Below are 24,700 nucleotides of genomic sequence, written 5' to 3' on the forward strand. Positions count from 1 at the left end.
CAGCATGACTTCTCGCATAAAAGCTTATGAGCTACTATAGGCTTAGGGCAGAAGTTTGTAAGAGCATATAAACCAAAATACTTTTTGCTGATTTATTACTTACCATTTAGCTTGGATAGTTTATGCTGATTCAATGACACAGTCAAACTTAGCCAGTTAGAGCAAGTTTATGGCTACTTTGTGTTACTGAAGTGGTAGAAAATATTTTGGCAAATCTTGCTTTAGCTTGCCATTTGACCAGGCATGGAAAGGAGATAGGAAAGATTTACTATTTTTGTTGTACTGATGGGGAAATAGAAGCAGGTAAAGTGACACGAGTTGCTCAAGACCACAGAGCAGGTCAGGGCAAGCATTCAGACACTGCTCATAACACAAACTGATGAAAACACTGAGATTACATGAGGAATATATAGTATGTACTTCAGCTACTTGTACACAAAATTTCCCAAAGTTTACAGCTTACTCATTTCTCACAGTGAAATCTAACAAAATATTTTTTACACAAAATCTTGCACCAGCATAAAGTCTTCTGTTATTGTAGTAATTCTGATTATTCATATAAGTATTATATTCTTAGGCAAGTGACTATCTTTTTTTATACCCGGTCTGAGAATGATACTGAATATACTTCTGGTCCAACTCACATAAGTCACTTTCTTGATTTAATTTTCTCTAAGGCTTACTGCTACGGATTTTTTTCTTTCCACTCCATAGACATTTTCATGCCATCATTTAACGACATTTAAATTCTTCCCAGTTCCTCATACATTTTCATCCAACAGAACTAGTTATCAACTGCAGCACCTGTTTTCCAGAATATTATACTTTATTATTAATTTTGACTGGCCTTGTGCACTGTCAACTGTTATTAAACAGAACAGCAATGTTATACTGTAATTCATATTGCACAAATACTGGGGAACGTGTTACTTCAAGGTAGGAGGAAGCTGAAGTATATTCATGTTCCTGTATACGCAGTAATACTCAAGGTTAGAATGACACAGGCTGGACAGACTCTAGCACTCCAGAGCACTATATCAACACGCATTTCTTAGACGCTAAAAGCAGTCATTTTGGATTTTTTTTGTTTAGCTGCCTAAAAATTGCGATGCATTTTCCAGACATCCAGCTAAACCCATGCCCAGTAAGTATCAGAAGTTGAGCATCAATTATTAAATAGAAGATTCATCTCTTCCTAGTTCTGTGCACATTAAAAAAAAAAAAAAAATGCTGCAGCAAATCTTGAAAACCAATGCCTGGGGTTTTGCCCAAGAGGCATAGAAGCATCTCCTAGCCTATTGGCTAAATTTAGTGTACAATCCTGGTGCCTACATTGGGAGGACGGTACTCTCATGTCAACAGAGAGGAAGAAAAAGGCTACTCCAGAAGCAATTCAGAGCACTTAAACTGGGCTCCTATTTTGAATAGCCATCTGGAGAAGCATTTTTCTTGACAGCGTAACAGCGATGAGCAATTGTACTGCTAGGATGATAGTATCACACAGCAGTAGATACAATCACAGTTATAACTACACGTGATACAAAGGATACCCAAGCTACCAGGCATTCATATAATTATGGTATCTGCAACACTGCTGCTGTGTTTCGCTCTGTTTTTGGCAGCTCAGCTTGGCAGTACTTTGATGTATTACTTCTTGCTGATACTCCAGCTCGGGTAGGCCTACCTGCCCTGCCTCTTTGCTCCTGTGCTGCGGAGGAGGGTGAGCTGCCAGCTGGTTAAGTGTCTTGAGCCAGGCAGTACGGGTGCTTCTCCCCGCCTGCCTTCTCTTCCCACCCACGATCTTTTCCAGGCACGGGCAGCAGGTCTCTTGAGCTCGTCTCGATTCCGTTTTTAAGCCACGAAATGACCATCCACCATTGCTGGGGTATTCAATGCACATACGTATTTGCACAAAGGATGAGGATACGTGGATGCAAACCTCCTCCCTTCCCTTTTCTGTGGCTACAGGACAGATGCTGCTATTTGAAAGAGGGCACAGATCCTGGCCCTCTTCAAATCAAGGAGCAGATAATTGCCTTTTCTAACCCAAAGCACAGCAGCCATTTTTCTAGCAAAGTGCAACTAGAATATGTTGTGGTGGCAGTTCTGTAATGACCTAGAAATTAATGCTGTCAGCCTGGAAATGGGAGCAATTTCCTTTTCAGGGGGAATGAGAATACAGCTCCCTCCCCTCCTGGCCAAGTGTTCCAGCCACCGCATTATCCTATCCAGGATCTTTTGTTCAATTTTGCTTCAGCTCAATCATTCTTGCGTCCTTTGTTCACAAAGATCCAGTTTCAATAGATGGGATAGATAGTGCTCCTACCCAAATTACTGGGTAATGAGGAAGGCTTGAGGAAGGAGCTGAAAGGAACTATTATACTTCCTAGCTATATTCTTATGTAAAAGAATACTATTGCCTTCATCTATTGAAAATCACAAAGATGAGGGGAAGTCCTAGATAACTGGGAAAAAAACCCCAAACCTAGCATTATGTTCCTCTTTAAAAAAGGCAAGAAGGAGGAGGCAGGGAACTAGATGGTCAGCCTCGCCTCAGTTTCTGAGGAGCTCATGAAGCACATCCTCTTGGAGTCCGTTCCCAAGTATGTGACAAAGTAGTCAGGCAAACTGTGCTTTACCAGCACAACGGACTATGACTTCTGCGGATGGCCAGCAAATGGTCAATGTGATCTAACCGGACCCTAGCAATCCTACATCCCCTGTAGGATTCTCATTTAGGAGCTGAGGAATTACGGCCGGGAGGAATGGACAATCAGGTGGGTTGGAAACTGGCTGCACGGCTTGGTTCAGAGAATGGCAACTAGCGGCGCAACATCCATGTGGCAGCCAGTGACTAGCGGGGGGCTCCAAGATCAATGCCGGGGGCTGATGTTTTCCAGCATATTCATTGCTAGCCTGGATGATGACACAGAGTGCAACTTGTGGAGGGCATTGTGCTACACAGGTGAAGTCGCTGGCACGGCAAACGGCAAGCTTCAGTCCAGAGGGAGCTTGCTGAATTTCAAAACCGGACTGGCAGCAACCTCGTGAAGTTCAGTAAGGAGAGGTGCAGAGCTCTGTGCGTGGGACAGAGCAACCCCAGGCATCTCCCCAGGCTGAGAAGCAACCAGTGGGGTGGCAGCCCTGCCGAAAGGGACCCACAAACGTTGCAGCGGATGCCAGGCTGAACACGGGCCGCCCACGTACGGGACTTCCAGATGATTTTGTGGAGGCATCTTATATGATACTGAGAGGCCCAAGATGAAAGTGCATCTCACCCTAGACAGATTTGGGGACCGAGACCTGAAACATCAGTATCAGAGAAATGCCTTTGCCTAAATATTTCAGACTTCCACTATTTGCTTGGGAAATTATAAAATTCTTATGTTAATGTTTTTGTTATACTAAGTCTACACTATCTTTATTTACCATCAACTTCACTAATTTTACCTGTCAGAGAATGAAAGTATCTGAATTAATACATAATTATGCATGAAAATCAGTAACTTAAATTTAGAAAAGTAGTTAAAATGACTACTACATGTTTAAGTAGATAATCACGCCTCAGGCCCACCCTTGCAATTATTTTTGGATGTAAATCACTGCCTACCAAAAGCTTCACCAAAAGACGCTACAAGCTCGCAAGGATTTGCAGCTCCACTCCCTTCGCATGCAGAGCCGGCTCCAAACCGGCTGGAACGTGCGTGCACCCGGACCGCGGGACCCGCAGCGGGTCTGAGTCACGCACGGAACAGAAGAGAGACAAACTGATAACAGCGCTCCAAACGACATACAAAGCAAACAAAAGTTTACACGTGCATATGACGGCTCAGATTTTAATGACTTTAAGTATCAGCCTCATGCTGCCTTTCTCGCTGTAATCAATTACGTCCTCTTGCCCATCAGGATTGACTACTTTCATATCCAAATAACATCATATTGAAACTGTTAAAATAATTGAAAAACACGTAATAGTCTCTTCTAATATTCTGAAAAAGGTGCGGCGAATCATTTAGAAAGCGTAACAGATTTTTGTTTAACGCACCCCCTCAGGTTTTTCAGTGTCGGCGCAGACTTCGTAACATTACAACTTTTTGTGCAATCTTTTTACTAAAAGTTTCTTCTCGTTTTCTTAGCCTTAACTAGTATTTAAGTAAGCATAAAACTGTACCTAAAACCATGCATGACACACACCTCCCATCATATTTTAAAACCGGGTGCTGCAGCGTGGCTCAGGTTAAGCAACAAGGTTACTACAGCTTCAGACCACTGAAGCTAAAAGAAGAGCGAGGTTTTTTTCAGGTAGGCAATTTTGATCCGTTTCATCTTCTTTGTGTCTCTTTTAGGTCTTATCTGTCAGTCTTGTAGCCTGCAAGGTTGCATCCAATTATATCATGGTTGGTTTGCTATCTATGTCAAACTAAGTTATACAAAACCACAAAATAAGGTTTCGTTCTTATCCTGATACTGTCTCATTAACTACAGCATTGCACAATTGTATCAGTAATATCTGACCCTTAGCTATAATAATTCACTAGGATGATGTCATCTAAGCTGTCATGTTACATATATATAGGAGGTACTATGCAAATAAACTTGATAACAAAATGCCTTCCTTGCTTTTGAAGGTTGACTTCAGGGTCTTAGTTTTTTGTGTACAGATGAAAGATCCCAGCCTAAGCGGCTGTGCCTCTTAGTTCATGACAATCTTTTTTTTTTTAACCCTTTGAACTTTTCTTAGGATTTAAAAAAAAAAAACCAACAGGATTTATCATCGAAAGCGTCTATATGCTTTTGCTTCCTAATAGTAATTCAGGGGGATCAATGCAAGGCCACTACCAACCTTCACCTTTAGGTCGTACATATGTCCTTTTGGAAAGAAGCGTGCAGGTCATACTTCGGATCTTGCAATATTTTGCCTTCTTCTGAACGAAAGACTAAAAATCCTACCGGTGATAAGGGTATAATTATATTGGAGGCCTGGCGCATCTTCTTCCTACTTCTATTCCCCCCTCCCTTCCCCTCTCCTTCTTCCCCTTGTCATTCCCACAAGTACTTAACGCTCCTCAGGTTAGCTGTAGAAGTGATATCCGGAAGGGAAGCTTTGCTCAGATGCAGTACCCACAGGTTAGTTTTGTGGGGGAAGTTATTTTGTGTCCTCTGTCCGATGCTAAAATCAAATTATTTCATCTGTTCGGTTGTAGGATTTATGTATTAGCATGGAAAGGTCAGTATTTTTACAATTACTATCTAGAATTCCATCGTGATTACATTTAAATGTCTCTGATTTTAGCAAACCATGCTATTATTCCTCCTGCTGCGGTATATTCATATTGGACGTTGTGAAATCTGACAGCACCTTTTCAGGTAAATTGGTTTTCATTTGTGTCTTGGTCATCAGAAAAGCAGAAGCTGTACTTTCCCCTGGGTCTCACCATTGTCCAATTGCATCCTTTTTTATTTTTCCTTGGATCATCTACCAGCCTAATGTTTGTGCCTAAGATCTGCCTCTTAAGGTGTTGAATCTGCAATTATTTCTTGTGGGTTTTTTATGATTTCTTTCCCTCTGTCAACCTCTGTTTTGTCTCTAGCCAAGTCAGCTGACCAGACCTGCAATTCCATCACTCCAAATGTTACCCGCCTCTATTCCTTTACTGTTAAAAGAAAAAAAAAAAAAGAAGAAAAAAGAAAAGATTTCTACAGTTCAAAGTCTCTTGGAACTTGTATTAGCATCAGTTTTGGAAGTCTTGACTTTCCACAACATTTCAAAATGGAAGGGTGGTGCAGCTGGGGGGAAAAAAAAAAAAGCCTAGAGAAGACTATTTGCTTAAAGTTCATGGTTAAAGAAACCCACCCAAGTAAGAAACCTTAAATAAAAAAAACCAAAACAAAACAACCCCACAACTTTTTCTTACTACTAATCTTATTTCTGTTTCTCCCCCACTCCCAATTGCTTTGCAAATTTGTAATTCACTGCTTCCAAAGGTTCTTCAAACTTGTTCTACTGGTTTTCAGAAGCAGGCAGACTTGTTTTTCTAAGCTCTTCAGTATACCTACTGAATTTATTTAATTTTTCATTTTGCTCCTACAAAGAATCCCGGGACGCTCCTTGAAGGGCCCTAAATCACTCTGTTGTATCATATTCAGTGTTGTACATATTCAGTGTGTACTCCACAATACTTCAATCACCTGGTATGTGAAACCACGCAGAGCCGTGCTAAAATGAAGGCACTATTTAGTAATCATAAAGACCTCGATCCAACAGTTAATGGAAAAGCGCCTTATCATAGAGAATGCGGTCAGCTCCAAGGGGAGCAAATTTTCATGGACATCCTTCCCTTGCTTGCTATCACGCAGCCAAAACAAAGGAGAGCTCTCCCTTTCTTGTCGTGGGTGGAGGGGGCTTCACAAGGGGCCTCCTAAAGGTGTCCAGGAGCAAGGTCTAGCCTATTTTCTTCCATATTAAGGTCCACGTTTCCAATGGTTTGTAAGGATCCACGAATTGTAAAGCTCGAGGGTCGCTATATTAAGGCGGCGTAAGGCAAGGGTGCGGGGCTGCTCCCCGTCCCTCCGGCTGGGAGCGGACGCTGGCTCCAGCAAAGCCCCGGTGCTCTCAGCAGCCTCCGAAAAATGGTTTTTTGCTTTTTTGCATCACCAGAAGCAAGGGGGGGGGGGGGTTGTTAGGGGAACGTTCAAACTTGCTGCACGTATTTTGCGAGGCTGCGCTTCCTCCGTCGGTGTAATGAAATCCTGCCTGAAACGGGCCAGTTCAGGGCAAAATGAGAAAAGGCAATGGTGTGGCAGAAGGGCAAAAAAAGCTATTAGGCCTGCGCTTGGTTAAAAAAGAAGGAAATAAGGTCTTGCATTAGAGGGCCCGCGCACGCGGCTTCTACGCCGCAGCTGGGATCCGAAGTGAGGCGTCCCGCGGCCGATTTAACGGCCGGTTTTTTTCTCCAGCCAGAACCTTTATTTTTCCAAGTTTTGCTGCTCTGGAGCGGGGCCGGGACGGCGGGTAACGCCGGGCGGGGGCTGCGGGGGCTGCGGGGGCCGGGGCCGGGCCCCAGGCGCCGCGTTCGGCCGCCCCCGGCCGCCTGCCCCACGGCCCGGCACCGGCCGCCCCCCCGGGGCGGTCGCTGCGGCCGCGCCCGCGGCCCCCGGCGGAGGGAAGCCGCGCTGCCGCCCCCTGCAGGGCCGCGCCGGGAGGGTCCCGCCGCCGCGGGCGCCGAGGTGAGGCGGGCGGCCCGCGGAGGCCGGGACAAAGCCCGGGGCGGCGGGAGGGGCGGTGAAGGGGCCGGCGCGCGGCGGCGGGGCGCGCCGCCCGTCTCCCTCCGCCTAGGACTATTTCGCCCCAGATGTCGGGCGGCATCTGCCCCCGCCCCCGCCGCCGCACGCGCTGGAGAGGAAGGGGGCGGGGCGGGCGCCGGAGGGGGGGCGTGGCGGGGCGTGGCCGCGGGCGGCGGGGCGGGGCCGGGCGGAGGGGGGTCAAGGAGGCGCCGAGGAGAGTACCAAACGGGCTGAGGCGGCCGCGGACCGGGCACGGCGGCGGCCGGGGGGCGGGAGCCCAGGGGCCCGGAGGAAGAGGAGGGGCGCGCCGCCGCGGGGAGAGGGAGTCTGGAGGAGCAGCAGCAGCCGCCGCTGGGGCGACGGCGGAGGTGAGCGAGCAGCGGTGGGGAGGCCCCTCGCCCGGCCGCGGGGGAGGCGGCGGCGGCGGCGGCTCGTCCCTGGCGGGGCGGCGGTTCGTCCCTGGCGGGGCAGCGGTTGGCGGCGGGGCCGCCGTTGCTCGGCGGGCGGGGCGGGCTGTACCTGCCGCCTGAGGCGGGCAGGGGACTGACACCGGTGCGCGGGGTTGCGGGGGGGGGGGGGGGGGTGTTGTCTCGCCGCCGGGCTGGCAGCGGGGTGCCGCGGCGGGGGCCGGCCGGGGTGGGGGTGCGGTGCCCGGGATCTTTGTGCGGAGCCGGGTGTGTGCGTGCGCTGGGGGAGGGGAGCGGGGGACAGGGCGTGTGTGCTCCGCGCCGGGGGTATGAGAAGCAGATGAAGGGCGGGCGGGGAGGGGCGGGGGGCGCTTCCCAGCTGCTCGCTTGACTTGGGGGTTTTCTCAGAGGGAGATGACCGGGCTGCCGGGGCGCTGCCGAAGTGACTTTTGAGCCGTGCGTGTGTCTCCCTGCCTCGGCTGAAAGAAACGGGAGCGTGGGGTTAAAGCCCAGCCCGGGATAAAGGGGTTTGGTCGGCGGGGTGGGTGTCCCCGGTGGGGACGGAGCTCGGCCGCGGGGAACGGGAGCGGTGACAAGGGCAGCGGGGAGGCGTGAGGTGTCGGCGGTGGGGGGTGTTAAACCGTGACCCTGGAGCCTGCCGGGCGCCCTGCTGCCGGCGAGTCGTGAACAAAGAAGTGTGCGAAGAGCCGTCGGCAGCCCTCCCGTGTAAATTGAACTTCAAAAAAAACCCGTAGCCGGCAGTAGAAAAATCGGGTGAAGAGAGAATTCGGCGATGCAGCCTTGTTAGGAAGAGTGTTTGCAAGATGAAGGGGTATATTCCGTTCTCCTCGGGAGAAGATGCAAGGCTCATTGCTCCTGTGGTTTTGAGGCCACTGTCATATCTGTTTATTGTTTTTTGTTATTTTTTTTTTATACGTGGCTAATCGTACCTCATAACAACAAAATTGCTTACAACAGCTTTTTAGATGAATTTGATTTAATGGTATAAGCAAAAATAAAGAATAGGAGCCCTTGACTTTACTCTTTGTTGTCTGCGTTTGCAACTGACTGAATTACAACTTGCATGTAGGGTTAAAAGTGCTGTCTTCTTTATTTCAGAGCTCTAGGGGAAGATGTTGTCTCTTCTGACATCTTGCGATTAAGATACCTGAGAACAGGTTCAGTAAGAATCCAAGTACCTGAAGAAGACGCTTACGAATGTATTGAAATAAGAAGCTGTAAACATTTTTTATTCTGTCGTCTGTGCTGCATAAGAAAGCATAATCTGAAGCACTTCTCAGACACTCGCCCAGATGTATGAAGCCTGCAAAGCTCGCTGTCCAAACTGATCGTTTCTTAGCGAGTGGTACATCCACGTTTGTGGTATGTATATAGTACACTGAAGAAAAATCACTTTCTCTCTAAAATTCCCAGAAGGAACATTTTATTATGGACAGCTTTTTCTGGATGTATATCCAGAGAGATTAATGCCTGTAATTGAAAGGCATTTAGTATACACTGGCTCAGTTGGCTTTCCCTCAGTTTTTCCAGATGTATTGTCTCCCCTGTACGCTGGGAACACACACAACTGCATAAACTACAGATGCAGCCATGGAGCTGTATGAACTTTTGAGCCATATGAGAAGTATTGTTGAGCACTGGTATCAGACACCGCTTCATGATGTCAGCTGAACTGTGATTGTGTTACGCTAATCATAATAAAGCATACAGAGTGACACCCTTCCTGAGAAGAGGCTGTTCAGTTTTACAAGGAAGGTTACCTGACTACCTTAACCTCTGTCAAGTTCTGCGCAGAAGATTTTTTTCTGCGCAAGATGAATGCGTATCTCCCTGCTCTGAGATGTTGAAGGTGTACTGCTGCTTATGACAAATCCAAGAGAAGAAGCTTTATAAAATGGCTCAAACCAGCTTGCTGCAGGGAAAGCCGTTTTACTGTAGGGAGTGGGTTTTCCACAAGCTTCAGCACTGCCTCCAGGAGAAAGCTAACTGCAGCAGTAGTGCTGCCAACAAACCATCTCTTGTAGCGAATTCTGGGAATAATACCGGTGGTGTCTCTGGGAAAGGAGCTGCCTGGGGTGTATTGTTGGTAGGAGGGCCCGGTAGTGGGAAGACAGCCCTCTGTACTGAGTTACTGTGGCCAAGCTCACCTGCAAACCTACAAAGAGGCTTACATCGTCAGGCTCTAGCCTTCCATTTCTGCAGGGCCCAAGACTCTGACACACTGTGTGTTGGAGGGTTTATTAGAGGTTTAGTTACACAAATCTGCCGCAGCGGACTGATCCAGGGATATGAGGACAAACTAAGAGATCCTGCTATTCAAAGTCTCTTGCAACCCGGGGAATGTGAGAGGAACCCTGCTGAAGCATTTAAAAGGTAAAAACAAATTAAAAAAACCCTATTGAAAATAAAACCCAAATAAAAAAAAAAAATGCTGGCTTCTGTTTAGGTCTTCCTTCCAAAGAGTGTACGATGCAGACAGTTTAAAACATGTTAGTTTCATGGCTTGTTACCTCTGTCAGAGCTTGCAGACCTACCATGGAAAAAAAGTCTTAAGTTTGTCCTTATAGCTGACACAAATAAATATTTACTTTTTAAACAAAATTTATTATTAATAGTGAGTTTATTTACATTTGTATATTGATACTCTCAGTTGTAACCAATGTTTTGGAAAGACTTTAAAGTAATTGACTTCAGAGTGGAAGACATCTAGTCAGTGGCCTTCATGTGCCATAAACGTAGGGCAGTTGCCCTTTGTAGACCTGAAACAGACCTTATAGGACCCTCACAAAAGCTTCCAATATCGTGCTCTGTCTAAGAGGAAGCTGGACTGATGGATCTCTGGGTCTGATCCAGCACATCGGTTTTATGTTTGTCTAAAAATATGTGGTAGGAAAATGTCAATTAACTCCTTATGTTACTTCTCACAATATGCACAGATTATGTCAAATCTTTATTGCTACTTATTTATAAGTACGCCAAAGTGTTGAGTGGATCAGAAACATCATGAGGGCTTGCCCTGCCCCTTAGAAGGTTTGTCAGCTATCTAAGCTGAATGAAAATATTTATTTTTTTACCTAGTGTTCCCTAACAAACCGAAGTCTCTTCAGTATGTCACTGAGAATTTTGTTTCTGTAAGGATACTAATGTGTATGTGTGAGTGTATATCCATAGATCACTTAAAACAATGTGCTGTCTTGAGCACAGCCTTCACAAGCACGTGTTTGTTGGTCTTTATTCCTTTGGGTCACAATGAAGGAAAATTCAGAAAGGATGAGGCTTGTCTCTAGCAACAGAGCATCGATTGATTGTGTTGCCGGTGTAAAACTTTCCTGGAATATTAGTTAAACTGAAGTTCTTTAGTATTGTGCAGTGATGTAACTTTTTGTGGTACTTAAGAGTTTAGTGGATGATGTTTGCAGTATAAAAAAAAAAAATTCCTCTCTCTTCTCCCCCCCTGGCTACTAAGACTGGGTAAACAAGTACTGAGGTTGAACTGTAGTGCTTGCTTATATTGTCATGGTGGTGTAAAAGAGCCTTCCAGTTCTCATGGCTGTTATGTCCTTGCCCGCTGAATAAACAGGATGCATGTCTACATTGTTCTCAGTGTAGTGTCTTAAATAGTCTAAACCAAGACTAATTCTGGATTTTTTTTGTTTGTTGCTAAGTGAAGATGTAACTTCTAGCAGCTATTAAGGTCCTAATTTCAGATGTATTAAGCCCTCTCAATTTCTAATGACTAAAAACTGGGTGAAATTACATGTCTATAAATGGCATAGCAGACTGGCCATCTAGCTTTAGGCAGTCTTTTAAAATTATGGAACTGGATTAATCTGGTGAGTAAGAGCCCGTTTATGTTTAAAAGTCTACTACAAGGAAATCTTAGTAATTTAGTACAGGCAAGTTCTCTCTAAGAGCTGGAATTCTTCCTCTGTTCGAGACATGATTGCCGTATTCCAAAGAACAGGAGTTAGGTAAATGTCTTTAGACAAAAACGCAATATGGAAATACAAAAGATACTTGTGAGTCAGACTCGGCTTTTTAGATAAGACTGCTTTTTATGAACACAGGGTTTAATGATACCAGTATATGTGGTACTAGTCTTTCCCCTCTCAAATTTTGCAGCAGTGATTGTGAACTCTTATTATTAACGCTAAAAATACTTACGTTGTAGTACAACAGCTTCAGTCAAGGAGATTTTTTTTTTTTTTTTGGCCCTTCATGTATTCCCTTGCTGCCCACCTACCCTGATCCCCTGCTCTCAAAAGCAGCTGTGGTAGATAGTCTTCATTCTCACATTTCAGATCTAAGGGAGATGAGGTGTTAGAGACAGGGTGCTGTACTGGGAATATAAGTTTTCAGCACTGTGGCAGGGGACCAGGAGATGGCTGTTGACAGCAGCGCTGCGAGCTTGTTCTGCTGCCTGTATGATACAATCACTGTCCACAAACAAGAGGAACTTGGCAACCCCCTTCCCATCATCAAATACCTCGCTCACTTGTTAATTGAACTTTTGTTAATATATAAAGCAAGCAAGAAATGTTTAACAAAAATGTTAGTATTTTTCATGGTTTCTAAGACTTATCACTGAGCACTTCGGTATTCTGGTCTGGTGTGTTGATACATGCTTTCTGTTAAGTGAAAGTTGTAATGTGAAAAGAGTTCTAGGAAGACTCAACAGTCAGTTGATTGCCTGTCGCATTGTGAAACAGCATAAAGCCCTCGTCTCGGTGCCCCATTGATTTTTACCTTATTTTAATTTTCTTTATTCGGTAGAAGAGGGGAAAGATCTTTCTTTAAAGACATTGTCAAATTTTTGCTCTGCTTTGCACAGCTGCTCCAGACCCAGCTATGTATTCGTGGCCTAAAATGGAAAGACTTCTCTTCATAAGTGCTAAACAAGATTGCACCATTCTATTTTTGTGCTAATTGTCCTAGAAATAGTAAGAAAGAAAAACTTCCTAATGCCTCGTAACACGCCAGTTTATAAACGAGATAAAGCTCATTACTTAAAATAGTGAATCTTTTTCTGACGGATGTTTTTTTTAAATAGGTTTTCAGCAACCCTGATGGTCGCAGTGATACATGTGCAAGTGATGACCCGGAGAGTTAAGACTTTTCTCCTCCTGTTTGAATGTCTTCTCTTAAAAATTTCTCATGTATTTATAATCTTAACGTGCCCTAAAAATTCTTTCAGGGGCAGATCTTGCAGATTTGAAGAGCTGGAAGGGCTGATCTATACAAATGTATTTAACGAGCATTTGTTGCTGCACTGACAGCTGAGAGAAAGAACTGCTACTTACAGCACTGCTTCTGAGGCACTTTTCTCACGCGTGCAGTACTGGAGCAGAAAGCAGTCTTAAACGTAAGGGAGAATGCTGAAACCTCACATCCAAATTTTAGGTGAAAGTGAAGCAGAAAGTAAAAAGGAAATGGCAAAGAGTGTTACGGACTCCGAAAGTAAGAAGAAATGATGTGTTAAACTGAAAGAATCTAATTGAAAAGGTCTGTTAGGCTATTCTTCCCTATTTAAATAGAAAAGTCAAAATCAGAATAACCCAGATTTTGCAATACTATCTCTAGGGTTGTGAATGGGGGTTGGTTTTGGGTTTGCTGCAGCAAGTTTATACTTCCAGCGATTGGTAGGAATACCGGCAGCTATCAGTTACCCAAGGCCATGAGGACATAGAGGAACTCTGATATAAACCATGGGTAATACTAAAATTTGTGCGAACTAGCCTGAAAAAAGACATTCACCCTTATGATCCTGGTTTACGTTTTTCAGACAAAGGAGATGACATTAAACACCTTCAGACAGTAGGGGAAGGCACATAATTCCCACGTGCTGTGCTACAGTTAGGATTAGCGGTGGAAGGCAGAGCTTGGTTACTTCACAGCCCAGAAAGCGAACGTTACTGGAAGTGTTGACCTAGTTTACCCTGCAGAGTTGAATTTCTTTTGCAGCCATTGCTCTGAGTTTGAAAGGCAACCACGACCAGAGCTCCCGAGTCAGTTCCAGAGAATTTAGAGATAGAACATGTCTGTTAAATAACATAATGGTTTTAAGCTTGCGGTAAACTCCATTTTAGTGTGCGTTGGTCTAGTACAAACTTAAAGCAAAATTTGAATTTTGCTTGGGTAAATTGCTGAAATTGATAAATTGCCAAAATTAATAAATCCCCCAAAAATGGTGAATTTCCACATCTGCTAGCACGTTGGTGCAGATGGAGCTGCTTTGCTGTCATTCACAGATGAAGTTTCTTGCTGTCTCCTGCATGTCTTTTCAAGAAACTTCAAATCTTGTGAGACTTTTCACATACTGATTTCTCACATATTGAATTTGGGTCAATGATGTTCAAGTGTTTTTTACTTGTGACGTGTCCTGAAAGTTAAGTGTTTCTAATACAATTACTTTAACGTAAGATGATCTGATCAAAGAGATTTTTATTGGGTGAAAAATGAAGCTATGAATTCAGATTTCCACTTACTTGCATTGCTGGAATTGCATTCCCATGCAAATAGCTGTCCCTGATCAGTAGGGACCCAAGAAAAGAACAATTTAAAAGAAAAAAAAACCAAAACTGCTGAACAAATTTGTGATTGTATAAGAACATCATAGAAGTTTTCTCAAGCTGATGTTACATCTTCTTTACCAAAAAAGAATATAGTGGAAACTATGCCCCAGAACTTAAGTACCCTTTTTTCAGAAAGGACTCCAGATTTATTTCTTTTTCTGTGCATGCTGGTGCTAAATTCAGTGTCATGGTTCCTTTTTCAGGTTCCCAGACAAGCACAGCTTTTCTTCTATTTCTAACTCCTGATCTCTGCTGCTCATATTTGAAAAGGGAAACCCCAGAGTTAACCAAGCTGGACAGGTGGCAAGAGGCACCCACACCAAAACTTTAAAATAATGGCAATAAAGAATTGTTGGATGTTGCAGTTCACGCCCTAGTGCTCTGTGAAGCTGTACTAAGTAGCTGTGGTATTCGTTCCTCTGTATTTGCATGCACAACAGATTTGCATTGTGATGGAACGTGACCAATAATGTTAAGTGATACAAAAAGTAAAGCAGTTATATAGTTCTCTAGAATATGCAAATACCTGTAGACTCGATTGTAAAAAGTGTGAGAGGTCACGTAAGGTCTTATGCTGACTGCAGGTTTGAAGCAGGGGTTTATGTTGATTAAAATTGAAAGCTCTCTTGTATGAGTCATTTGTTTGGACAGCATTAAAGTACAACAAATCTTGTGCCAATAGCTGTTATCTATGTAAAGTTACTTTTACCTGTTTGGAGGAGAACTCCAAAGGATTGAGCCTCTGGTGTTTCATGCTTGGCAGTATGATGGAAATCTCATAAACAGAAGAATTCAGAGTAAAAAAAAAAATAGGATTGTCAATCAATGCTAACAAGTGTTTTCTCCCCCCCCCCCCCCCCTTCACCTGTGTTGGTTTTCCATGCTACTAATTTATTTTTTTTTCTTTTTCCTTCCCTGTTTCCCTCAAGAGTGGTGTATCGTCAGAAAGCTGCAAATTGCAGGTGATTGAGAGAGCTTTTACCCTTATCTAAATGATAAGGGGAAACAAGTTTTGTTTCAAGTTCTGGATTGTTTGTCTGACAATGTAGAAAAACACAGGGTTGTTCAGCAAATGTTCTGTGACTGTTGTCCGGGGACTTTAAATCTGCAGTACTGAAATGCCATTTTTCTTGCCATTTATTTAGCATAGAAGAAGGAACAGGTTTAGAAATTGAGTTGTATGCGATAACAGATGAAGTGTGAAGAAGCTGTTCTTTTTAGAACTCCTTGTAAGATCTTTGAAGCCAGTAATATAATTAAAATTATCATGGACTGTGTAGGCTTTATTGAACAATTAATTAGTGAGCTTTTCACTGTTTTGGAGTAGCTTATTCTTAATTACAGAAACTTAAGTGGTTTTTGGAGTAAATCTGCAAAGTTGAAGGCCAGCTCCTCTTTAGTTCTTTCCTTTTTTTTTTTTCTTTCCTCTTTTAACTGTTTACTTTCGCATTGTCTTTAGCTAACAGAAAGTTTCAAATCCACTTTAATGGCTGAGGCCAGAGATTAATTAGAGTATCCTGGCTCTCATGGGGCTAGTCTTTGATACTTTACCCTACAAACTTTGAGTTTTCCTTGCTAGTGAATTAACCACAGTACATGCTTCTGCTGCTGTTTGCAGCACCCAAAGTTCTGTGACTGCTGTGAAAATAAGCAGTATTAATTTTGCTCTGGAGGAGGTGAGGTGGTAGCATGTGATATTCGGGCTCTTTTCTCTTGCCCTTTTTTTTTTTTAAATGAAATGCATTTAGTGAAAGTCTGGTTTTTCCATGAGCTTAGGAGGGATTGAAATAAAAGATACGCTGAGAGGCAGCACATTGGAGACAGTTATAGATGCCTGAGCTTGGGTTACTGGAAACTTGAAAACTGCTGGGATTTCTATCAATTTATGCTATAAGACATTAGTAATTCAGTAGTAATCTTTTTATAGAAAAGAAAAATGCCTTGACTCTTCTCAACCAAGTCTCAAAGACTGTCTGGAAGTGATCTATGTCTTTTTCTTTCATCTCCTTTCTTCTGGAAAGGGCTGCTACACAGCCCTTCCCTCTGCTTCTGCAGCTCCAGTACAATCTTGGTAGCTGTAGCTTTGCAACGGTTACAAGGAGGGTGTGAACATAGATCTTGTCAGACTCTCTAATTTCGTAGAGCTATAAATGGTAGAAACAAAGCCAAGGACTAACTGTATCCTGTTTCATGTGAAGAAAGATCTGAATGCATAATGAATTAATTTACAAGACCCTTTAAAGAAGAAAGTCGTTAAACTTCCAGTGTGTTTATTCATTTACCGCATGTAAAGTTCAAATGTGCAAGTGACTGATTTCGACCTCAAGAGAGGAGGTTGGAAGGGGACCTCAGAAAATCAAGTCCACCATCTCTTTCCCCAGGCAGAAGAAACCAAGTCTGCTTCTGAGAGATGCTTGCTTCATCTGCTCTTACGCTTCACAATTCTCACCAGAAAAAAAATTTCCATATGTCTAACCTGAGGCTTTTTTCTTGCTATAATCTAAGCTTGTTACTGCTTACGGAGTTCTCCAGGGACATGGAGAATAGATTCTTTCTTCCCTTTTTGGGACAGCCTTTTACGTATTTGAATACTGCTTTATTCTCTTTCATCTCATCTCTAAATTAAATAATTCCAACTTGTTAGTCTTTCCTCAGAGGTCACACCTAAGAATGTGACATTAAAAAAATCCCTTAGCTAAACAAAGTTTTCTGTATCTAAAGGGAATTTTTCTTAGCAACATTTTAGGTGTGTAAATATGCAACATTCTACTTCTGTACTTGCCCAGAATTTTGTCCATTCTGACATCTTTCCCTTATGCTTGACTAGAATGCTGAAGCTAGCTGGATCCTAGCCCAGAGGAGCTTGATCTGGTACGAGATTGAATTCTGCTTTTAGGAGGAGCCATAACCATTTTCAGTTAAAAGCAAGTTGTTTTGTGGTGGGTACCTTTTTGTAGACTTCCTGTGGTGCGTCGATGGGTTGTTCAAGATCTCAGCCCCTACAGCAAGCCAAAGGAGAAGTGCAGGCAGTGCTCTAGCAAGGGAGGTTCTCGGTGGTCTCTCCCACGTAGTCTTCTGCCCGTTTCGAGTCTCAGTTTGAGATTCCACAGAAGTTGGGTGTCGGAATGACAAGCTCTCAATTCTGTGTGATTTAAGGCTAGATTCTTGAAAGGATTTAAGTCTCTCTGCTTTTTGAAAAACTTAAGACTGTCAAACATAGCCATGCCAAAACATAAGGAGCACACGCCTCTCTTTATCGCTGCCAGTACTATGTACTCAATCATAATGGAAAAATTACAATTTGATTTTAGTATCTCATTTCTGGTGAAGAAAGCTTGTGTCAAAAATACGTACGTTCCACATCAAGTGGCTGAGGTACTTTTTAATTTAAAAAAGTTTACTCATATGGATTTCATCAGAAAGACTGGACAGTTTTACAGTCTTCAGCTCCCTAGTAGATTGATCTTCATACTGTGGAGGCTTACACTTAGTGATTATGTAGCGAGAGACATAAAATATTAAAAATAGCAGACAGACTTCACAGCACAAAGCCTTTTACAACTCTTTATGGGAAGCAGCTACATGTAAGCTGATATCTGCAAGATCAAAAGATCTTTTGAGATCTAATGAAGAAAAATGGTGAACAAGACAGTCTGTATGAAAGAATTAAGGAACAGTACAAAAAAAATGTATTGCGCTGAACCTTAATGCTGTCTCCAGTAAGGTGGTGTACTGTGAAGATGTGAACTACTACTGTGTATTAATGCTAAATGTGTGGTAAAATGCTACTTGTCTTCAATGTAGCTTACAAGTTACAACAGTTCAAGTAATTACGAATACAGTTTCTGTGCTGACTTTCACTTTTGTGTGGTATGAGTCTGTTAATTTATAAGTATTTACATATTTGTCATGTATATTATAGAGACTTCTAGTAAATACAACATTTGTCTACATTTTAATTATTCAGTAACATTTATTTTATACTTAAAAATGATAGAGGCAGGACACCAACTGAAAATCATACCAATTTGTGGGTGAGATGAGAAACTATTTTTGTAAGAGCATGCACAAGAGGTTAAAAAGAATCTGCCAACTCAGCTTGTATTTCCAGCTCAGTGAAAGTGAAGTTGCAGAAGGTAGATTGGTATTTCATAAACTCGCCCTTGTGAGAGCATCTTGACTCTGATGGAGCTTCTGATTCCTAGTACGTACCTGTAACGTGTAGCTGATGCTTTAGACTTTTAACTGATGCTAGGTTTCATAGAAAACGCTGTGTTCTGGTTCTCTCTAGACTATTAGAAAGTTTAGCGTTGCCTGAAGCTTAAGGACTTTGTGGCATGTTTCTCTTTAGGCTTTTCCCTTAAATCTGTGGAGTTGATGGGTCACATCGCAACAGTTAGTGTTTCTGCAAGAGCAAGTTGTATGTTCTTCTTTCATTGTATGGAAGCACTGCATACAGACTGAACATAATACCATTTAAGGTTTTAACCTTTTCAGTTTAAATTACCATAAGAAAGTTTCCCTAAGGCATTTTAATAATGACAACTTACATAGACCTTTTTGTCTTCTACTTCTATAGGCATTAACATTTTGCCTTTAATCTGTGTGGCTCAGTTTTAAACCTTACAGGTTTTCCTGTAAGCTGTTTAGTTAGACGGACCTTCATAGCAATTCTCACTTGTTAATTATTTCCCTTCCCTCCAGTTTTCTATGCACACGTTCATAGCTTGTGCAAGGATTTAAGTTTCTTTTCTTTTCTTCCTTTTTAATGAAAAAATGAAAAGGATTTGGCGGATTGTGAAGTAGAAAGGACTTAGTGTGTCTGATATACTGGGAAAAGATAGTATTGAAATATCGCCTCCTGAAAGTGTTAGTGAAGCAATGCATTGAAGAGGTTTCAGTTCCTTCCATGTGATGATGTGTACAATATACTGGGAATGGTGAGAAATCGTCTATCTTTGTCTAGGAGCAGGAATGTTTTGAATAGTTAATGCAGAAACACTTTATGATTGAAGAATTACTGCTCAGAAAGAAATAATTGGGGAAAAAAGGCAAGTGTGATAAAAAAATTTAAGAAAATAATTATGTTGAATTAAGGGTTGAGTTGTATATAGGTGATCAAAGGTATTGCAGCAGAGGTGCTGCAAAAAATGTAGATGGGTAGGTTCCTGGTGCACTTGATGACATCAAAATGTGATGGGATAGCATGAAAGAAGAACTGAAAATGAGATCGAGAAAAGAAGGCAAATAGGGAGATTTATGTAGCTGATGGAGTGAAAGGGGCAAAACAACTGCAGTCAAAGTCCTCTCTATGTTGCATGTTTGCAGATACCTTCACACAAAGCAAGGACCAAAAAGTCTTTGTTGTTGATAGAAGGAGGCCAAACTTTTTGGCTCAGTTTTGGCTGCTGCTGTTTAAATTGACAGGAGTGGGAGGAAGAATGGGAATAAAGAATCATATGTGAGTGGACTTTCGGTCCATGGCCCATCAACAGTGTCTTTTCCTTGTTTTGGGTTTGTTTGGTTTTTTTTTTTTGTCACGTACTACTAAGAGTTGGTAATACTGGTGCGTGCGCAGAGAAGGGGAGATGAGCATCTGGCTGCACAGATGCAAGCTTGCGTGCTAAAGATCCGTGATACCTTAGGAGATGACAGAGGAAGTGGGCATGGCAGCATCATATTTAAGGTTATTTGAAGAATCATGGAGTTTTCCTGGAAGAAACAGAAAACTGTTCAGAAGCTCTAGGTTGGTTAAGGAAAATACCAGCAATATAGAGATTACAGTAACAGGCAGATATGAATGAACCTCATGAGGAAAAACTGTTAAGAACGGGATTACTACATGATTTCCATCTTAAAGCAGTTAATTAACAAGCCTTGGTTTAACTACATTAGCTCTCCTGCAGTCATGGTGAGCATGATACAATCACTAAGGTGCCCATCCATTTTCTATGCTTTCATGGAGTTCAACAGGACATTGGAAAAAAGCTCCATTTGTAGGTGAAGTGCAGCTGATCTGCGATAAGAGCAATCGTATCCTATATGATTGTAAATTACCCTAAATTAGCAAAGGAGTATCAACTCTGCCTTCTCTACCAGATGGAAACTTAAGTCGTCAACAACACAAAGAGTTTAAGAAAGAAGAATGTTATGAACTCTTCTGTTACGTTGCTGCACTGGTGTAAGTGATGGCAGTGGTACCGCATGTGGTACACACATCAGTTTTGACTAGTCTAGAAACACTTAAGTAAACTTTCCAAACTTTTACTGCATTCCATTGACAATTGTGTGCATCATTTGGTTTCAGTTGCTTTATTTTGTATTGGAGAGTGTTGCCACTTCCTTTGCTTCAGCTTCGTTCCACTTACTTTCTCTTAAAAAATGAAGAAAAAACGTTTTTTTTTTTCCCCAGAAGATTCGTAGCAGGTACTGCACATTCACATTAAGTTTGATTTTCATGATTTCAGGTATACTTTTTTCTGTAGTACCTCCTTCTATTTTAAATTATGGTAAAGTTGCCATCCACAGTAAAAATTTTGTGTATAAATTGTTGGGGGGGGGGGGAAGAGGAGAATGTAGTTTCTGTCACTTGTTCTATTGTAGTTAAGTCTAAAAATAGATCTTACTAAATATAAAGCTATAGAATCCATTCCCAAAGCTAAGTGCATTGCTGCTGTAAGATAATAGAATCAGGTTCACATGGTGCTAACCTAACGATGTTTTTTAAAGTAAATTACAGAGAAGACACAGAAAGGATCAATAGGAGATTTACAGTCAAATTAAGAGAAACTCTTATCTGCTTGGGGCTGGGGGAAGAAAAAAACCAGACAAACCACAAGGTAACTAATATGGATCCAGAGTGATGCACGAGGAACATGTGCTGTGGATTCTACTTTGGGGAGCATGGGAGAATAATTTTTGAATGGGACATACAAAAGCAGCTCCATCTGTTGTCTCTTCAACTAAGTGCAATTAAAGGTTAGGATCGTCCCTTTTACTTGAGAAAATAAGATGGAAAAAGATACGTGGTAACGCAAACATAGGAGGAAAGCTGTCTTAAGTGCTTGACTAGTAAGGTAAAATCTTAACAGCTTTTCATCTGGTATTTGTGCAGAGGATTTTCTGAAAATGAGGTTGGACAGTGTAATCCTGCGGTCAGTTCAACAGTTGGAGTGTGGGGTGCTTTATGATGATGTGCAAGAAATGAGAAAGGCAGGTATAGAGCAACTTGATTAGGGAATGATCAGGATTTCAAAATGTTGTTTATCCTGGTGCCTCCAGGTAGGCAATTCAAGAACCCCCTGTTTTGAAGAAACAGCTTACTGCTGAAATAGCCACTGCAGCGCCTCTTCTTTGTGCTTCCCAATCAGTAATGTATTTTTTTGTTCTTTTGGAATCAAATGCGTAGGAAAAAATCTAATTAATTTGAGGATTGTCAGACTGAACTGCAGTAATAACAGTGACTGTTTTTGTATCGTGTGCGTTATGCTATTGTCTTTTGTTACACGGTCATGGAATAATAGAACGTAGGGCTGGCTGGATAGTAAACTAGAATATAGCCTGACAAAAGCCACACAATTGAATGTATTCAGTGCAGTCTTCCACCTTTCTTATCTGGGTTTTTTTTGTTTCTCTTTTGTGGCTAGCATTTCTCTCATGTCAACAAATACAATCGTATACATGGAAAGCAATATCTGTTTCTTCAGTCGTGTTTATGCTCTGCATAAATCGAGATGGAAGAAAGAAATGGATTTTGTTTATCTCCAAAACATAGAATAATACCAACAACTTCAAATGCCTGTAAAGCTACAAGAATTTAAATTCACTTGTATACTAATGTGTTCAGGTAACACTGCCCATAGAAGAAGATATATTTTTGTTGAACAAATAAATATTAATTTTTATATGGCTAAGGAACCAGGTAGTTAACAAGGAAAGCTGAAAAGACTATATATTTTACTTTGCTGTACCTTTGGTTTCATAAATGATTTAAAACTAACTTTGTAATTTTAATACATTCTGTTGCATATATAAACTTGTTAGTTTTCTTATTGTGGTACCCCACTCCTACATGTTGCATTTCAGCCACAGATTTCTGAATATTTACAAAGTAAGTTAGTATTCTAACTTTACAGGTATGGAAAATAAGGTGCAGTATAGGTAATTCTCTCATTTCAACTAGTAATAGTTTTCAGTGAGTCTGATTTGATGCTTGCATCTCATGCATTTGATGTAAAGTGTACTTTCTTTGACACCCCCTACCTTTTTCTTTTTTTCTTTTTGTTTTTTTAATAAAGAGATTGAATTGTGGGAACGAACAATGAGAATTTAATTGATGCTTAATACGAAGAAAAGCAGTGATTTTTGACCCTAATAAAAGAGAGCTTTTAAACAACACCTGGCGGATGACAAATCCCAGGGGTAAATATAAATAACAGCAACTTAGGCAATGGCTCAAAAACTGGGGGTGGAGAAGGAGAGGAAATAGGGCTGTTCATATAGGGTCATGGGACGGACAAAGAGGAAGATAAGTGAGGTAATTAATCAAATGCCTTAGGTGTCTTTATACTAATGGAAAAAAGGTATGGGGTAAACAAGCAGAACTGGAAATATTAGTACACAGCCAAGGTTGATTTAAATGCTTTAAAAGATCTGTCAGGATAACTTGTATAACTGGTATGTTAAAAAACAAAAAGCAGCTTGTTTAGGAGTTGCTTTGTGTATCGTATGCTTGCTTGTGGTTCTAGAATAAACTAAAGAAGTTAAAGCCACTGAAAAATCTGTGAATAAAAGGTACACATTACACGTGGTGATAGTTTTACATGTGTGATATCTACTTAAAGGTTTGTTGGTAAAAGTGTTATCTTTATGGACTGTAAATAAAACTACCTAGCAACTACCCTATTAGACCATCCTGTCTATCTAACAGTTTACCTGCTTTGGCAAAGTATAGTAATTGTCAGTTACTAAGAGAGATTCCCACACCTCTAATCCATGTCTTTCCTAAAATACAAATGTTTTACTCTACCAAACCAGCAAGATCAAGTAAGCTAAGCTTCTTTAAGATATCAAATGGAATTATCCAAGGCATAGAATTTGCATGATAATGTCTATATAGGTGAAAAATTTGAATAACAAAACAAATAGGAGATGAACATCAGCTGGGAAAGCATGATATAAGCAGGAGTCTGTCAGTGACCATATTTCTAATGTCGAAGAGGAGAAAATAGCTAGTGGGAAGACAAATTTGCTTCAATCAGATTGGAAAGAACTAGCTGAGAAAATGAAAGGCAACTTTTGGAGATAGTGACTGTGACATTATCTTAAATGCATGATGTTTAAAAGAGGAGGATAAAGAAGGAGAAACTAAAAGCAGTGGACTTGGAGATGTAGTGACCTCAGATAATTTGTGGGTAAGATCTCATGAAGACAAGTATAATGAAAGAAAGGAATTAGCTGGAAAGAACACGGAAGTCTCAAAGCAGTATATTAAATGTCCAATTTAGTGAAACTGAGCTCCTCATCATTCATGTGTTAAACATTAGAAGGAAGACTGCAGAAAGAAAGTAGATCAACTACTGAATACGAAAGTAAAAGAGTAATGTGAAAATGAGGGCAAAACTGAAAGTTCAAGGTGCATTGTTCGTGTTTCCTGCGAGGTGCGTTTTGTTTGGTAATAAGAAATTATTCCATACATACGTTAGCAGAAGGAAGACAATATCCACCAAGTGTTGGTCTGCTATTCACTGGGGAGGAAAAACTGATAGCACTGGGAAAGCTGAAATGTTCAATGCTTGTGTATATTGCCCTTTCTTAAAACAGTCATTTTGCAGCCAGCTAACATAATTAAAACTAGCAACAAAGAAGTAAGAGTACAGAAGAACATAGCCTGGGACAGAAAAAAAACCCAACATAGAGTAGGTGAGATGTTTTCGAACTGTTCAGCCTATGGACTGTTACTGATTATCTTCAAAGGACAGGTTATCTTTATCAGGATGGCCAAAAATTCAGACTTGAAAGAAAAAGATGTATATTTAGTGCCTTGCTTTAAAAAGGGACAAAAAGCGTTGAGGAATTAGAAGCATGTCAATCAAAATAAAAAATGCCCGAACAAATAATCAGACAAACTATTTGCAAGCAGCTGGAAGATAACAAAGAGTTGAAAAACAGCTAACATAGTATGGCATGGTTTGGTTTTCACAAATCTAATCTAACCTCTTTTTGTAAGAGACAGAGTAATAGTACTTGTGGATAAGGGATAACCATAAATGTCAATTTTGACTCCAGGAAGGCTTTGATGCTTTCATGAGACTCATGCAAACAGGCTACATGCAAGGTAGTAGATCTGTATTTGGCTACACGCAAAAAGAGTTGAGTAACTGTACTTAGTAATTATCAGTAGTTCATTTTCATACT

General features: G+C 41.6%; 1 protein-coding gene across 1 annotated transcript in view; it reads left to right on the forward strand.

The window, feature by feature from the left end:
* Positions 1–7,590: 7,590 nt before the first annotated feature.
* The window catches only part of ANKRD50 (ankyrin repeat domain containing 50), a 43,942-nt gene continuing 26,832 nt past the window's right edge, over positions 7,591–24,700 (forward strand). Inside the window, exons 1-2 of the mRNA XM_076337256.1 lie at positions 7,591–7,652; positions 8,811–10,085. Coding sequence (XP_076193371.1) covers positions 9,607–10,085 — 479 coding nt within the window. The 5' untranslated portion in view covers positions 7,591–7,652; positions 8,811–9,606. The remainder of the gene's footprint in view (positions 7,653–8,810; positions 10,086–24,700) is intronic.

This window comes from Aptenodytes patagonicus, chromosome 4 (assembly GCF_965638725.1).
Source record: "Aptenodytes patagonicus chromosome 4, bAptPat1.pri.cur, whole genome shotgun sequence".
Taxonomy (NCBI): Eukaryota; Metazoa; Chordata; class Aves; order Sphenisciformes; family Spheniscidae; genus Aptenodytes; species Aptenodytes patagonicus.